The sequence below is a fragment of the Pristiophorus japonicus genome, chromosome 16 (genome assembly GCF_044704955.1).
Source record: "Pristiophorus japonicus isolate sPriJap1 chromosome 16, sPriJap1.hap1, whole genome shotgun sequence".
Taxonomy (NCBI): Eukaryota; Metazoa; Chordata; class Chondrichthyes; family Pristiophoridae; genus Pristiophorus; species Pristiophorus japonicus.
In genome coordinates this window covers 113,886,581-113,903,649 of record NC_091992.1, presented here as the reverse complement: position 1 = coordinate 113,903,649, position 17,069 = coordinate 113,886,581, and the positions used below count along the sequence as shown (strand labels likewise).

Genomic DNA, 17,069 nt, shown 5'->3' with positions numbered 1-17,069 from the left:
CCCGGTGCGATTGATCTCTTAGAGATCAGTGGCAGGCAGGAGAACTAAGAGATCACACTGGGAGGCTACTCGGCCAGGGCTGGGATGGCTGCACTATCAGTGCTCCTGCCCGCCCCTAGCCCTGGCCAAGTGGCCTTCCGGTCCGCTCTCCCGCCCTAGCCCAGGCCAAGTGGTCTCCTCCCTCCCGGTCAAAGACTTCCCCCCCACCCCCTCTCCCTCCCCCCACCTTTCTTTCTGCCCCTCTAGCTTACCTTTCCTGCTGCTGCTGCCCGGGCATCTGCTGCACTTACCTGCGCCGATTTCCTTACCTGTGCCAATTTCTTTAATTCTCTGCAAGGGTTTTCTCAAGTGGCCTAAGTAGAAATGGAGTAAATATTAGCTGGCCATAGGGCCTAAATGGCCAGAACTGGCGTAGGTGGCTGGAAACGCCCCCTTTTGAGAGAAAAAAAATGAAGCTAAAAAAAACGTAACTAAGTGAGTTACGCTGGTGCAAATTGATTGGGGAAACTTGGGATTTTTAAGTTACGCCAGAAAAAGCAGCCTACTCCAAAAAAGACGGAGCAACTTCTGGCCAAAATTGAGTCCCAGAGGAGCAACGAATTATGGATGCGTTTATTTGTACTAACTGAATTGCAACAGTTTCTCTGATTGGCTCTCCATTATCACATGACCTGTTGCTGATTGGTCCCCTGAAGGTTCTCTGGAATGTGTGAATGGAACCGCCCAGCCTAACTTTACACATTGTAACATGGTCTATTTTGACGTCAGAAGTCAGAGAGGACACATCCCTCCCCCAGCCTAAGTCCCTTACCCCAGTGCAAGTGCATGACCTTATCCGCCCCTCCCCCCACCTCCGCACCCCTCCTTAGATGGGGCATTGTATGCGGGTTGTTAACAGGTTCGACAGGATAAATGCTGAGTGAATGTTTCCCCTGGCTGGAGAGTTTAGAACTATGGGGCATAGTCTCAGTATAAGGGATCGGCCTTTTAAGACTGAGATGAGGAGGAATTTCTTCACTGAGGGTTATGAATCTTTGGAATTCTCTACTCGAAAGAGCTGTGTGTGCTCAGTCATTGAATATATTCACTGCGATAGATAGATTTTTGGATTCCAGAGGAATCAAGGGATATGAGGATAGGGCAGGAAAGTGGAGTTGAGGTCGAAGATCAGCCATGATCTTATTGAACGGTGAAGCAGGCCTGAGGGACCATATGGCCTACTCCTCCTATTTCTTATGTTCTTGTGTATGGGCTAGCTCAATGGACCAGCTTGTCTTTTCTTGTCCATCATTATCATATGTTCGTAGTATAAATCCGTTTCACTGATGTTCATGTGTAGGTAATCACACGACCTGCTCAATACTTCATTTTCTTGACTATCATTTGTTTGAAAATGATATGCAGTACCCTTTTTCTCTCTCTCCCTCTCTCTCCCCTCCCTTTTTGTCCATCTCTCTCTAGTGCCCTCTCGATATTAGCTTTGGATATCATTGAGACTCAATCTATATTGCTTACTCCATAGTCAATATTTTTTTCCCTTTGCCTTCATAACATAGAAACATAGAAAATAGGTGCCGGAGTAGGCCATTCGGCCCTTCGAGCCTGCACCACCATTCAATATGATCATGGCTGATCATGAAACTTCAGTACCTCTTTCCTGCTTTCTCTCCATACCCCTTGATCCCTTTAGTTGTAAGGGCCACATCTAACTCCATTTTGAATATATCTAATGAACTGGCCTCAACAACTTTCTGTGATAGAGAATTCCACAGGTTCACAATTCTCTGAGTGAAGAAGTTTCTCCTCATCTCGGTCCTAAATGGTTTACCCCTTATCCTTAGACTGTGACCCCTGGTTCTGGACTTCCTCAACATCGGGAACATTCTTCCTGCATCTAACTTGTCTAATCCCGTCAGAATTTTATGTTTCTATGAGATATATAACTGTGTTGTGTCTCTCTGACAGCAAATGCCAAAAAGCATGAATGCCGAGGAAGGCCTCCCAGACGACGTCCTGAAGATGATCGCGCAAGCAGACATCAGAAGTATCAATGATCTGGAAGACCTCCTGGATATTGAGGCCAAAGGTCAGTGAGCCTACAGAGATATTACCAAGAATTATACCAGAACTGATAGGGTATAACTATCAGGAAATAATGAACTAGCTAGGGCTTTTTTCTCTCGAAAAGAGAAGACCGATCGAGGTTTTTTAAATTACGAAAGGGTTTGATAGAATAGGCATAGAGAAGATGTTTTCACTTGTGGGGGAGTCCAAAACTAAAGGCCATATATATAAGATGTTACTAATAAATCCAATAAGGAATTCAGGAATAATTTCTTTACAGAGAGAGAAGTGAGCAGGTGGAAATTGCTACCACGTGGAGTACTTGAGGCGAATAGCAGAGGTACAGTAAAGGGAAAGTTAAATACGTACTTGAGGGAGAAAGGAATAGAAGGATATGTTAATGGGTTGAGATTAAGTAAGGTGGGAGGAGATGCATGTGAGGATTAACACCAGCATAGACCTGGTTCTGTGTTGTATAATTTGATGTAATGTAATCCATCTGAGAGCATAGTGGTGACAGTAGATTTCCAGAAGAGATGTTTTGGTGGTATGGTCGAGGAGAATAGCACCTTTTATTTGTGGGAGTGAAGTTTGAATCTAACCAGACCGGTCAGCTGAGAACCTGTTGCCAAATGAGATTGAACAGTCTCAATATTCTCAGTCCATTTTGTAGTGGATGAGTTGCTCAGAACTGAGTATTAATAAGTTACTGCCACTTAATGGCATCTAAACGTCTGGAAAATACTCGACCAGAGATTGGCTGGCAGGGAAAAAATGGCACAGGACAATTGGTGCACTGACCCCACATGTATTTTGGTGGTGAACCTAATTAACATAAAGTAGGTGAGCTCCTGGCTTTGAAATGCCAGTGGTTGGGAGCTCTTCTGTTGGTAGTTGAGAAATCTGGTGCTGCTGCCGTATTTAAAGGTTTCCAAGCAGATACAAGGCAGGCACTGTGGTTTTCCTGTTTTAAATGTAGTAAGGTTCTTTGGTTTGCAATGTCTGTGAAGAATGTAGTTGGCTGAAAAATTCCTGGTTATCGGATAAGGCTATTGAAATCTTCTGCAGAAAGTTAGCCAGCTTGGAGGAGGGGGGCAGGTAGGTGGGGACGAGGGGCAGAGGGTGGTGGGGTGCAGAGGGGAGGGGGGTGGGTCGGTGGGGGTGATGGCGAGGGGTAGAGGGTAGGGGGTGGTGGACAGCCATCTTCAGAAGAGAGCACTACAGGACCCCCATGTGAATTGCTCAAGCACAATGGCATTAGGTGGCAACTGTTGTGAATGCCACGAACACCATATGATGCACCTGGGAACAATACTGGAAGAAGATTAATGATTGTACTAGATCAACCAAGAGAAGAGAATCCTTTTAATGCAGTGTACTGTACATGTATTACATCTGCATCACATTACTTTAAAGTACTTTCTATGCAAACCATGAATGTCCTTTATACAATAGAACATGAAGCATTGCTGTCACATACACAATTTGTCAACAGGAGCAGGAACACTGAAAATAAATTCACCGTTTTTGGTGTACTTTCTTTTGCTACTCGCATATGACAGCTATTTGTAAATTTTTATCTAGTTATCATGTGATGTGGGTTATCAAAGTCTAATCTGGGTCTCGTAGTTCCACAGGAGAGGGTGAAACTACAATTCCTTTGATCCATTTCTTTCACACACACATGGAAATGTCAACAGGGATTATAATTCCCTGCCTCAGATCAAGAACCAAGTCTGATAATAGAGCAGAACTCTGATCTAAGAGAGGAAAGGCCAGTGTAGAACTTCTTGTAGGCATTTCAATCAGACATTAACTTTACAGATGGCCACACACAGGATTTGATAAAATATTGTTTGAGGGATTTACTGTTAGAGGGATTTACTGTTAAACAACTGAGGGCATATGATGTAGAAAAACAATATTTCAGATGATAAACATTAAGTGGTCAGTTTTGTGATCCTACATTATAACATTGACAGCGCTTCCAAAGTACTTCATTGGTTGTAAAGTGCTTTGGGACATCCTGAGATCATGAAAGGCGCTATAGAAATGCAAGTTTGTTCTTTCTTTACTTGCTGGTTCATCAATAGAAGCTTTGGAAAATAAAATGAGCCATTTGATGTTTGGTTTTGTGGTGGTTGCTGATTGTAGATTTGTAGCTATTCTACCTGTCCATGGAATAGAACTGTTTTTTGATTGGTTTGAATTTAGTCAATGGAATATTGAGTCAATCAGCATGGTTAACCTAACAGATGGAGGTTATTTAGAGGTGTGACGCTATAAGAAATAAATATTTGGATTTATATAGCGTCTTTCATGACCACCGGACATCTCAAAGTACTTTACAGTCAATGAAGAACTTTTCCGAGTGTAGTCACTGTTGTAATGTGAGAATCTCAGCAGCCAATTTGCGTACAAGCAAGCTCCCACGAACAACAATGTGGTAATGACCAGATATCAGCTTTTATTATATTGATTGAGGGATAAATATTGGCCGGAGCAACGGGGATAACTCCCCTCTCTTCTTCGAAATAGTGCCATGGGATCTTTTACCTCCACTTGAGAAAGCAGGCAGGGCCTCGGTTTAACATCTCATCCGAAAGACGGCACCTCCGACAGTGCAGCGGAGGCTTCTTCAGCACTGCACTGGAGCGTTAGCTTACATTTGTTTTGTACTCAAGTCCCTGGAGTGGGACTTGAACCCACAACCTTCTGACTCAGAGGTGAGGGTGCCCACTGAACCACAGCTGACACTATGGACACATACTAGATCCAAAACTTTTTATTATACAGATATACCAGTAACTACAGCCTTTTATCATACTTCTAGTAACTATAAATGTATCCGCTAATGCAAGTAAAAAGAGGTGAGTCATTTAGACTTGAATTCTGGTATTGAGATTGTTCAAAACAATATTGATTAGAAACATCTCAACAGATTCAAGATCTGCCAAGCTGTCACCTTTGCTACTATTAATGAGCAAATGTATTTATTGAATTGCCACATAATCCTCAATATTGTAAAAAAGCGATATCAGTGTAATTTTGGTTGATGGTGGCTCTCATTTGCCCCTTGTTTAATTGTTCTGTATTTAAACCTCATTGTTAAAGTTTGCCTGGGAGAAGACGTAACACATCAGTAGATTATTATTAACTACCTGGTGTCACTGGAATGGAAATTCATAATATCACTGGGGATTCTGCACAAATGGAATAGATTGTTCTCTGTTTGCTAATATGATTAGTGATAAACTCCACAATACACCAGAGAAATTTTTAGTATAGTGGGAAATTATACTGTCACCTTTGATTTTGGCATCAACACATTGGAATGTCTATTTTTGCGAAAATCTGTACACACCTTACCCTCACAAAAAAAGTACATATTGATCATGAACCCAGACCATGATATTTCTTTTCTAGACTACTGAGACATTTAAACCAATGTAAGTATTTGCAATCCATAAGATTAGTTTTCTGATGGTTGCTGGTTGAGGTGCTGGAGTAAAATGGACAATCTGTGGTCAGGTAATTGGGTGATAACTCTTGACGGATCTCTGCCCAGTGCAAGACCTGAATTTAATCATTACAATACATTCAATAGGGTTTGAATGCGCAGTGTGATTTTGCATCAGTTTAGTGGTCTGTTTGTCCTTCTGGAATAGGGCTGAGAAGTTCCATGTGTGGATATTACAGAAGGAGTTAAGATTCGGCATTGTTTTTGAATTTTCATTTTTCTAGTACAAATCTGAAGAATGTAGAAGTACCTACAAACCAAATCACTTAAGAAGCCAGATATAAAATGTTGCAGTGCGTGAACTCCTACAGAAAACTGAACAGCCTTAATAACCCTCTATTAACAGCAACTAGTCTCGCCCAAAGCATGAATCATCAAATTACACCAGTATTCTGAACCATATCAAAACTGCTCTTTATGAAGACAACTTAGATATTGAATAAACCTTCAACCATCAACCAGCAATAAAGCATAATTGAAGAACACACAGATAAGGCACAAACATGAAAACCCTTTACAATGAAGGTTGCCACAAATTTGATGGGCATGAAAATAGTTCTGGACTTCCACACAAATACTGTAAGATTTGTTTCCTTAGTGTTCAATTTGAGCAAGCTCTAGTTATGTTATTGTTACAGTGTATTCAAGATAGGTAAAAGTTTAGTTCCACAGTTTTAGATGGGAACTGTATCGATTACAATTGAACAACTTTTTCATCTCACTGTTTTTATTCACTGTTAAATAATAGTTCAGCTGTGTTGTCTTCATTGCCATAAAAGTTGCTTCAAATCTCTAACCCAATAGGCTGCTCACCCCTCCCCCATCTTTACAGCCATGCCCAGGCCCCTTTCTCATTCCTCAATCCACATTCCTACAGAAGACCACAGATACCACAGCTCAGCTGACTGCTATTCCGGTACCCACACAGACAGAGACGCACACATACAGGATTCTTCACATGAACATCACATAACATCTTTCCACCCACTAATGATCCTTCTGATCTCTTCAGACAAAAGCACACCCAAAAAAAAACCCCACCACACAATACAAAAAATATTTTAGATTTATTCTAATTTCACCTCTCCAGAGCCCCTCCAAAAGCTTGCGGCAGAATTAGAAAACTCAATAATAAGCTGCTGAAACTGTAATTGTTATTGTCTTGTGAGAAAAGCATATGCAGACTGCTCATGCCTATGACATTATTCATATAAACCATTCCTTTAGATTGGAGAATTGTCACTCCGCTGTTTAAAAATGGTGAGTGAGGGAAACCAGGGAATTATAGACCAGTTAGCCTAACATCTGTTATTGGGAGATTGCTAGAGTCAATAATTAAGGATAGGGTGACTGAACAGCTCAAACTTTCAGTTGATCCGAGAAATGAATGTATTTGTGAAAGGTAGGTCATGTCTGACAAACCTGATTGCATTTTTTGAAGAGGTGACTAAAGTAGTGGACAGGGGAATGTCTATGGATGTTATTTATATGGACTTCAGAAGGCATTTGATAAAGTTCCACATAAGAGACTGTTAACTGAGGTAGAAGCAGGGGTCACAGTCTAAGGATAAGGGGTAAGTCATTTAGGACCGAGATGAGGAGAAACTTCTTCACCCAGAGAGTGGTGAACCTGTGGAATTCTCTACCACAGAAAGTTGTTGAGGCCAATTCACTAAATATATTCAAAAAGGAGTTAGATGTAGTCCTTACTACTATGAGGACCAAGGGATATGGCGAGAAAGCAGGAATGGGGTACTGAAGTTGCATGTTCAGCCATGAACTCATTGAATGGCAGTGCAGGCTCGAAGGGCCGAATGGCCTACTCCTGCACCTATTTTCTATGTTTCTATGTTTCTAGAAGCCTGTGGAATTGAAGGCAAATTATTGACCTGGTTAGGAAATTGGCTGAGCGGCAGGAGTCAGGCAGTAGGGATAATGGCTAGGTACTCAAATTAGCAGGAGGTCTCTCGTGGTATCCCGCAGGGATCTGTGTTGGGGCCTCAAATACTCACAGTATTTATTAATGACTTAGATTATGGCATGGAAAGTTATATATCCAAAATTTGCTGATGATGCAAAGAGAGGTAGAATTGTAGCAGTGTAGATGGAAGCATACAATTACAAAGGGTTATCGATAAATTAAGTGAATGACCAAAACTGTGGTAAATGGATTTCAATGTAGGCAAATATGAGGTCATCCACTTTGGACCTAAGAGGATAGAACAGGGTACTTTCCAAATGGTGAAAGGCTAAAAACAGTGGAAGTCCAAAGAGACTTGTGAGTCCATGTAAATTGATCATTAAAATGTCATGACAGGTACAGAAAATAATCAAAAAGGCTAACGGGGTGCTGGCATTTATATCTAGATGACTAGAATACAAGGGGGTAGAAGTTATGCTGTAGTTATACAAAACCCTGGTTAGACCACACCTGGAGTACTGTGAGTAGTTCTTGGCACCACACCTTAGGGAGGATATATTGCCTTTGAAGGGAGTGCAGCGTAGGTTTACCAGAATGATACCCGGACTTTCAGGGTTAAGTTACAAGGAGAGATTAACACAAATTAGGAAATCTCAAAGGGTCAGGCAACATCTGTGGAGAGAGAAATAAAGTTAACATTTCAGATCGATGACCCTGCATCAGAACTGGTGAATTTTCAAGATGAACAGATTTTTAAGGAGTACTGAAAGGGGCAGTGGAGGAAAGAACAAAAGGGAAGGTCTGTGATAGGGTGGAAGACAGGAGAGATTAGAGAGACATAGAAACATAGAAACATAGAAAATAGGTGCAGGAGTAGGCCATTCGGCCCTTCGAGCCTGCACCACCATTCAATAAGATCACGGCTGATCATTCCCTCAGTACCCCTTTCCTGCTTTCTCTCCATACCCCTTGATCCCCTTAGCCGTAAGGGCCATATCTAAATCCCTCTTGAATATATCCAATGAACTGGCATCAACAACTCTGCGGTAGGGAATTCCACAGGTTAACAACTCTCTGAGTGAAGAAGTTTCTCCTCATCTCAGTCCTAAATGGCCTACCCCTTATCCTAAGACTGTGTCCCCTGGTTCTGGACTTCCCCAACATCAGGAACATTCTACCCGCATTTAACCTGTCCCGTTCCGTCAGAATCTTATGTTTCTATGAGATCCCCTCTCATCCTTCTAAACTCCAATGTATAAAGGCCCAGTTGATCCAGTCTCTCCTCATATGTCAGTCCTGCCATCCCGGGAATCAGTCTGGTGAACCTTCGCTGCACTCCCTCAATAGCAAGAATATCCTTCCTCAGTTTAGGTGACCAAAACTGAACACAGTATTCCAGGTGAGGCCTCACTAAGGTCCTATACAACTGCAGTAAGACCTCCCTGCTCCTATACTCAAATCCCCTAGCTATGAAGGCCAACATACCATTTGCCTTCTTCAACGCCTGCTGTACCTGTATGCCAACTTTCAATGACTGATGAACCATGACACCCAGGTCTCATTGCACCTCCCCTTTTCCTAATCTGCCGTCATTCAGATAATATTCTGTCTTCGTGTTTTTGCCCCCAAAGTGGATAACCTCACATTTATCCACATTATAATGCATCTGCCATGCATTTGACCACTCACCTAACCTGTCCAAGTCACCCTGCAGCCTCTTAGCGTCCCCCTCACAGATCACACCACCACCCAGTTTAGTGTTATCTGCAAACTTGGAGATATTACAACTCAATTCCTTCATCCAAATCATTGATGTATATTGTAAAGAGCTGGGGTCCCAGCACTGAGCCCTGCCGCACTCCACTAGTCACTGTCTGCCATTCTGCAAATGATCCGTTTATCCCGACTCTCTGCTTCCTGTCTGCCAACCAGTTCTCTATCCACGTCACTATATTACCCCCAATACTATGTGCTTTGATTTTACACACCAATCTCTTGTGTGGGACCTTGTCAAAAGCCTTTTGAAAGTCCAAATACACCACATCCACTTGTTCTTCCTTGTCCACTCTACTAGTAACACTCTCAAAAAATTCCAGAAGATTTGTCAAGCATGATTTCCCCTTCATAAATCCATACTGACTTGGACTGATCTTGTCACTGCTTTCCAAATGCGTTGCTATTTCATCCTTAATAATTGATTCCAACATTTTCCTCACTACTGATGTCAGGCTAACTGGTCGATAATTACCTGCTTTCTCTCTCCCTCCTATTTTAAAAAGTGGTGTTACATTAGCTACCCTCCAGTCCATAGCAACTGATGGAAAATGATCACCAATGCATCCACTATTTCTAGGGCCACTTCCTTAAGTACTCTGGGATGCAGACTATCAGGCCCTGGGGATTTATTGGTCTTCAATCCCATCAATTTCCCCAACACAGTTTCACGCCTAATAAGGATATCCTTCAGTTCTTCCTTCTCACTAGACCCACTTTCCCCTAGTACTTCTGGAAGGTTATTTGTGTCTTCCTTCGTGAAGACAGAACCAAAGTATTTGTTCAATTGGTCTGCCATTTCTTTGTTCCCCATTATAACTTCACCTGAATCCGACTGCAAGGGACCTACGTTTGTCTTCACTAATCTTTTTCTCTTCACATATCTATAGAAGCTTTTGCAGTTAGTTTTTATGTTCCCTGCAAGCTTCCTCTCATACTCTATTTTCCCCTCTTAATTAAACCTTTTGTCCTCCTCTGCTGAATTCTAAATTTCTCCCAGTCCTCAGGTTTGTTGCTTTTTCTGGCCAATTTATATGCCTCTTCCTTGGATTTAACATTATCCTTAATTCCCTTGTTAGCCATGGTTGAGCCGCCTTCCTCATTTTATTTTTATTCCAGACAGGGATGTACAATTGTTGAAATTCATTCATGTGATCTTTAAATATTTGCCATTGCCTATCCACTGTCAACCCTTTAAATATCATTTGCCAGTCTATTCTAGCCAATTCACGCCTCAAACCATCGAAGTTACCTTTCCTTAAGTTCAGTACCCTAGTTTCTGAATTAACTGTGTCACTCTCCATTTTAATAAAGAATTCTACCATATTATGGTCACTCTTCCCCAAGGGGCCTCGCACAACAAGATTGCTAATTAGTCCTTTAGACAAAAGGGATGATGGACTTACTTGAGAAGGTAATGGCAGAAGTTAGAAAAAGATTAGTCTAGATAGGGTGTGAATGGTGGAATAATGACCAGCTGCCAGGGGAAACAGAGAGACAGAGAGAGAAAAATTATATAAAATGGGGGGGGCAGGTTTAAAAAAAAGGAGGTAAGGGAGGAAATTGTTGACTTCGATGTTGAGTTTAGAAGGCTGTAATGTGCCTAAACGAAAGATGAGGTGCTATTCCTCCGCAGTATTTTACTTTTGTACACAAATTATGGTTGTATTCCCTAGAATTTAGAAGTTTTCAAGATACTAAGAGAAACAGATAGTGTAGATAGAGAGAAACTATTTCTGCTGGTTGTGGATTCTAGGACTGGAGGGGATAGTCTACAAATTTAAAGCCAGACCTTCCAGAAATGGTTAGGAAACTGTTCTACAGGTTCGACCTCTAAAATCCAGAGTTCCGGAATCCAGATTGTTCTGTGGCGGGGTCGTCCGGAAACTGGAAAATGTTCCGATTTCCGATATCCGGACACCCCCCCCCTACCCGACTTCACCCGCCCCGACTTTGCCATGACTTCGCCTGCCCCCAATTCACGGGGCCCAACATCGCCCCGGCCCCCCTCCCTCCCCTTTACCTCGGCTGCCTGACGCCACCTACCTCGGGCCAGACAAGGAACTCCTCCACAGCGGCGGGGCCCCGCCCGATCAGGTTCTCGCCGGTGGGGCCCCGCCCCATCAGGTCCTCGGTGGCAGGGCCACGCCCGAACATCTCCACGGCGGCGGGGCCCTGTCTGAACAACTCCACAGCGGTGGGGCCCCTCCTGGCGACCCAAACAGCTCATCGACAAGCTCCCCCCGCCTTTCTGACATTCTGACATCTGGAAATACCTGAACCTGGGCTCGGGTGTTTCTGGATTCGTGACATCAGAAAGACGTTCCAAAATCCAGCAAAATGCAAAATCCGGAACGGCCTCGATCCCAAGAGTTCTGGATTCGGAACTCTGCACCCATGTATGCTAAGGGTGGTAGAAGTTTAGAACTCTCTTCCACAAATGGCAATTGATGCTGATTCAATTGTTAATTTTAAATCAGAGACTGATAACTTTCTGTTGACCAAAGGTATTAAGGAATATGCACCAAAGGTGGGTGTATGGAGTTAGGTCGCAGATCAGCCACGATCCCATCGAATGGCGGAGCAGGCTCTAGGGGCAGAATGGCCTACCTCCTGTTCCTATGTTCCGATGTTCAGTTACCCACGCATACGGGATACATTTTATAATAATAGTATCTTCTATTCAAGATATTGAGGGTTAAGTGACAATTCAAATTAATAGAGACTGCTCTGTATACAGTTAAGCCCTCTCACCCTTAATGTTTATCATCTGAAATGTCTATTTTGTACACCAGATGCCCTCAAATTTGTAACAATAATAATCTGTTTTAAAAGTTTTAAAGTAACACTGAAGCCTTTTAATGTAACTAGATATGTACCTTTTGAAACTGTTACAGTTTTATTGCAAATGTTGTTGAGTGATTTGTCTCAAAGATGGTGTCAGAATTGCTTCATAACGGCTACTGCTTGTAATGGTTGGTGTCAGAGTGAGAAATGCCTTCATCCTGTTGGTTCGGCTGTGAATCTAAAGCCGGAATCTTATCGACATTGCGAGTGCGAGGTTGGAGGTGGGTCCGCTGTCAAAATGATTGACAACGGGACGGAAGTCTGCTCTAAACCCGCATCCATGTCAGTTTCTCAAGTGCCGGCTCTGCCTGCAGTTTGCAGATCTGGCACTAAGCAGTGGCTCAGGCAATTGAGATACTAAAGCTACTTAACGTTAGTTAGGCAGCATTTTATAATGTCCTAATGATTTTTCCAAGTTTTACTTATGAGGTTCCCGGTGCTCGGGGATCACGTCAGGTACATGACTCTCCATTACTGTGAATAGTTGACAGCTTCAAAAGTGCTATAAAAGCTACCATTTCACAGCTGTTCAATTTCCAATGTTAGAAGCTGGAGCCTTCAAGATTTGGAATATACTTTTCAGCTTTATGGAGGTTTGAGGTGTTTGCAGTGAACTTTCTATCCAATGTCACTTCCTTGGAGCAACCTCTCTCACCATTGACAGAACGCTTCTGTCATCTCAACTTCAGCTGCCTTCAACCACCATTCCATCAGCATCAGTGCTCTTTAAAAAATCTCACCTTGGTCCTTAGAATCCCACCATGATCAGCCCCAATACTAACATCACTAGGCATACCAGCATCACCAACAACAACACCAACCTTCTCTACAATCACCTGATGCTGCACAGTTCACAGGGCATCAGCACCTGACCACATTGTTGCCAGGGATGGTCTCAGCATGGCCAGATTTACGTCACTTGACGCAGTACACCCTGACTGCCACATGATGCGCCAGGTTGGCACCACTCCACACCAACACTATAAAGCATCCCTACAATGCCCAAGCCATTCCTTTCACACTCATCACCACTTGGGGCATACCGTTATGTCTCACCATTCACTGCAATTCACTAAGCCACTTCCAAAGGTGCACATAGATCTGTCCAAGAACGCAAAGTGTTGAAAAGAAAGATTTCAGTGTTTGACAACACATTAGCAGAAACTTTACATGAACATTGGTGATAACACCCAAGTGTCTTATCTTGTGTGTTGGTAGTTATGATTGGACAAGGATGAGGATGAGTGTGAGGGGTAGGTAGGGAAGGCAGAGTGATGGGGATGTGATGAGTGGCACAGTAGGATGAGGTTGAGTGTGGCTTTGCAGTAACGTTTCATGATCCATTGAGGTCATTGAAAGGTTTGCGCCACCGCAGCCAGTTTCCTCCTGATGACATCCCTGCTTGTGCCCTTCTGTGCAATGTGCAAATAGGCTGCATTGGTGTCCTGGGGAGGTCTCTTCTGCTCATTGGAAGGGAAGAGGACCTCCCTGCATGTTACATAAGAAATAGAAGCAGGAGTAGGCCACCTGGCCACTCGAGTCTGCTCCGCCATTCAATAAGATCATGGCTGATTCGATCATGGATTCAACTACACTTCCCTGCCCACTCCCCATAACCCGTTATTCCCTTATCGCTCAAAAATCTATCTATCTCCGCCTTAAATATATTCAATGACCCAGCCTCCTCAGCTCTCTGGTGCAGGGAATTCCATAGATTTACAACCCTCTGAGAGAAGAAATTCCTCCTCATCTGAGTTTTAAATAGGCGGCCCCTTATTCTGATACTATGTCCCCTAGTTTTAGTTTCCCCTATGAGTGGAAATATCCTCTCTGCATCCACCTTGTCGAGCCCTCTCATTATCTTATGTTTCGATAAGATCACCTCTCATTCTTCTGAACTCCAATGTGTATAGGCCCAACCTACTCAACCTATCTTAATTCAAACCCCTCATCTCCAGAATCAACCTAATGAACCTTCTCTGAACAGCCTTCAATGCAAGTATATCCTTCTTTAAATACGGAGACCAAAACTGTACGCAGTACTCTAGATGTGGCCTCACCAATACCCTGTACAGTTGTAACAGGATTTCTCTGCTTTTATACTCTATCCCCCTTGCAATAACGGGCAACATTTAATTTGCCTTCCTGATTACTTACTGTACCTGCACACTAACTTTTTGTGTTTCATGCACCAAGGACCCCCAGGTCCCTCTGTACTGCAGCACTTTGCAATTTCTTTCTATTTAAATTATAATTTGCTTTTCTATTTTTTCTGCCAAAGTGGATAACCTCACATTTTCTCACATTATACTCCATCTGCCAAATGTTTGCCCACTAACTTAGCCTGTCTATATCCATTTGCAGATTTTTTGTGTCTTCCTCACAATTTGCTTTCCCATCCATCTTTGTATCATCAGCAAACTTGGCAACATTACACTCAGTCCCTTTATCCAAGTCATTAATATAGATTGTAAATAGTTGAGGCCTCAGCACCGATCCCTGCGGCACCCCACTAGTCACTGTTTTCCAACTGAAAATTATCCATTTATCCTGACTCTCTCTTTTCTGTTAGTTAGCCAATCTTCTATCCATGCTAATGTATTACCCCCAACCCCGTGAGCTTTTACCTTGTGCAGTAACCTTTTATGTGGCACCTTATCGAATGCCTTCTGGAAATCCAAATGCACCACATCCACTGGTTCCCCCTTATCCACCCTAATCGTTACATCCTCAAAGAACTCCAGCAAATTTGTCAAACATGATTTCTCTTTCATTATCATCATCATAGGCAGTCCCTCAAAATCGAGGAAGACATGCTTCCACTCTTAACATGAGTCCTTAGGTGGCTGAACAGTCCAATACGAGAACCACAGTCCCTGTCACAGGAGGAATTGATAGTCGGTGAGAGAAGGGGTGGGTGGGACAGGTTTGCCACATGCTCTTTCTGCTGCCTGCGCTTGATTTCTGCACTCTCTCGGCAACAAGACTCGAGGTGCTCAGCACCTTCCTGGATGCACTTCCTCCACTTAGGGCGGTTTTGGCCAGGGTCTCTCAGGTGCCAGTGGGGATGTTGCACTTTATCAGGGAGGCTTTGAGTGTGTCCAGAATGCTCCTCTGCCAACCCTTGGCTCGTTTGTTATGAAGGTGTTCCGAGTAGAGCGCTTGCTTTGGGAGTCTCAAGTCTGGCATGCGAACTACGTGGCCTGCCCAGTGCTTCGATGTTGGCCTGGTCAAGGATGCTAATGTTCATGCGTCTGTCCTCCCAGGGGATTTGTAGGATCTTGCGGAGACATCGTTGGTGGTATTTCTCCAGTGACTTGAGGTGTCTACTGAACATAAGACCATGCTGACTCTGCTTGATTGAATTATGCTTTTCCAAATGTCCCGCTACTGCTACCTTAATAATGGACTCCAGCAATTTCCCAATGACACATGTTAGGCTAACTGGTTACATTTCTGGTTTTCCAATCTGCTGGGGCTGTCCCAGAATCCAGGGAATATTGGTAGATTACTAACAATGCATCCAATATCTCTGCAGCCACTTCTTTTAAGACCCTTGGATGTAAGCCATCAGGTCCACCTTTAGTCCCATTATTTTACCGAGTACTACTTCATTAGTGATAGTGATTGTATTAAGTTCCTCCCTCCCTATAGCCACTTGATTATCCACTATTGGGATGTTTTTAGTGTCTTTTACCGTGAAGACCGATACAAAATATTTGTTCAACGTCTCTGCCATTTTGCTGGCTTTTAAAAGTTTCCCAATTCTCTGGCCTCTCACTAGTCTTGGCCACATTGTATGCCCTTGTTTTCAATTTGATACCATCCCTTATTTCCTTAGTTAGCCATGGATGGTTATCCCTTCTCTCTCAGTCTTTCATTCTCATTGGGATATATTTTTGTTGCGAGTTATGAAATATCTCCTTAAATGTCTGGCACTGCTCATCAACCGTCCTATAATTTAATCTATTTCCCAGTCCACTTTAGCCAACTCTGCTCTCATACCTTTGTAGTCTCCTTTATTTAAGCTTAGGACACTGGTTTGAAAACCAACTTTCTCACACTCCAACTGAATTTGATATTCAACCATGTTATGGTCACTCATTCCTAGAGGATCCTTTACTATGAGATCATTTATTAATCCTGTCTCATTACACAGTACCAGATCTAAAATAGCCTGCTCCCTGGTTGGCCAATTTGCTTTCTCTGATCAATATGAAGGTTAAAATCTCCCATGATTATTGCTGTTCCTTTATTACAAGCCTCCATTGTTTCTTGATTTATACTCCATCCAGCAATTTAACTACTGTTCGAGGGCCTATAGACTATGCCCACCAATGACTTTTCCCCCCTTATTATTCCTTATCTCCACCCAAACTGACTCAACGTCTTGATCTTCTGAGCCAATATCGTTTCTCACTAATGCACTGACTCCCTCCATAAGCATCTGGAGGGAGTCATGGGAGAGCAGCCATGCAACTTTGTGAAATGCTTGTCAGTGTTTGCAGCACCTCAATGCTGCAGAACATTGACAGAACAACTGTCAAAATGAATGTGGACGTGGTCCCTTTTAAGGAAACCGGCTGATGACCCGTCATAAAATGCCGTCATCAGACCTGCTTCCTTTTAATTGGCTGGGCACCTCGCAAGGCGGACTTAACAAGCCCAATCCACATAAAATCACTTGGACAGAGGTAGATTAAGAAGGGAGCATGGTTCCAGCTCACATCTCTCTCTCCCGAACCGGAATGAAAAATTGCGCCCTAAGTCGTACAGATTCTCTGAATCACGTGAGACCATTAGATTTTTTTGGCAGCCCTTCGATTTTAAACATTCAAAGTTAAACTCACCACCCCCCCCCAAAAAAAAAGACAGGATGTTTTGCTAACTCTGCTGATAAGGACATTCTTGCTATTGAGGGAGTGCAACGAAGGTTCACCAGAC

General features: G+C 43.0%; 1 protein-coding gene across 2 annotated transcripts in view; it reads left to right on the top strand.

The window, feature by feature from the left end:
* Positions 1-17,069, top strand: part of LOC139227147 (platelet-derived growth factor subunit A-like) — a 98,943-nt gene that overhangs the window by 23,040 nt on the left and 58,834 nt on the right. For both annotated transcript variants that reach the window (XM_070858214.1, XM_070858213.1), the window contains exon 2: positions 1,966-2,086. In XM_070858214.1, the coding sequence (XP_070714315.1) occupies positions 1,966-2,086 (121 nt within the window). The remainder of the gene's footprint in view (positions 1-1,965; positions 2,087-17,069) is intronic.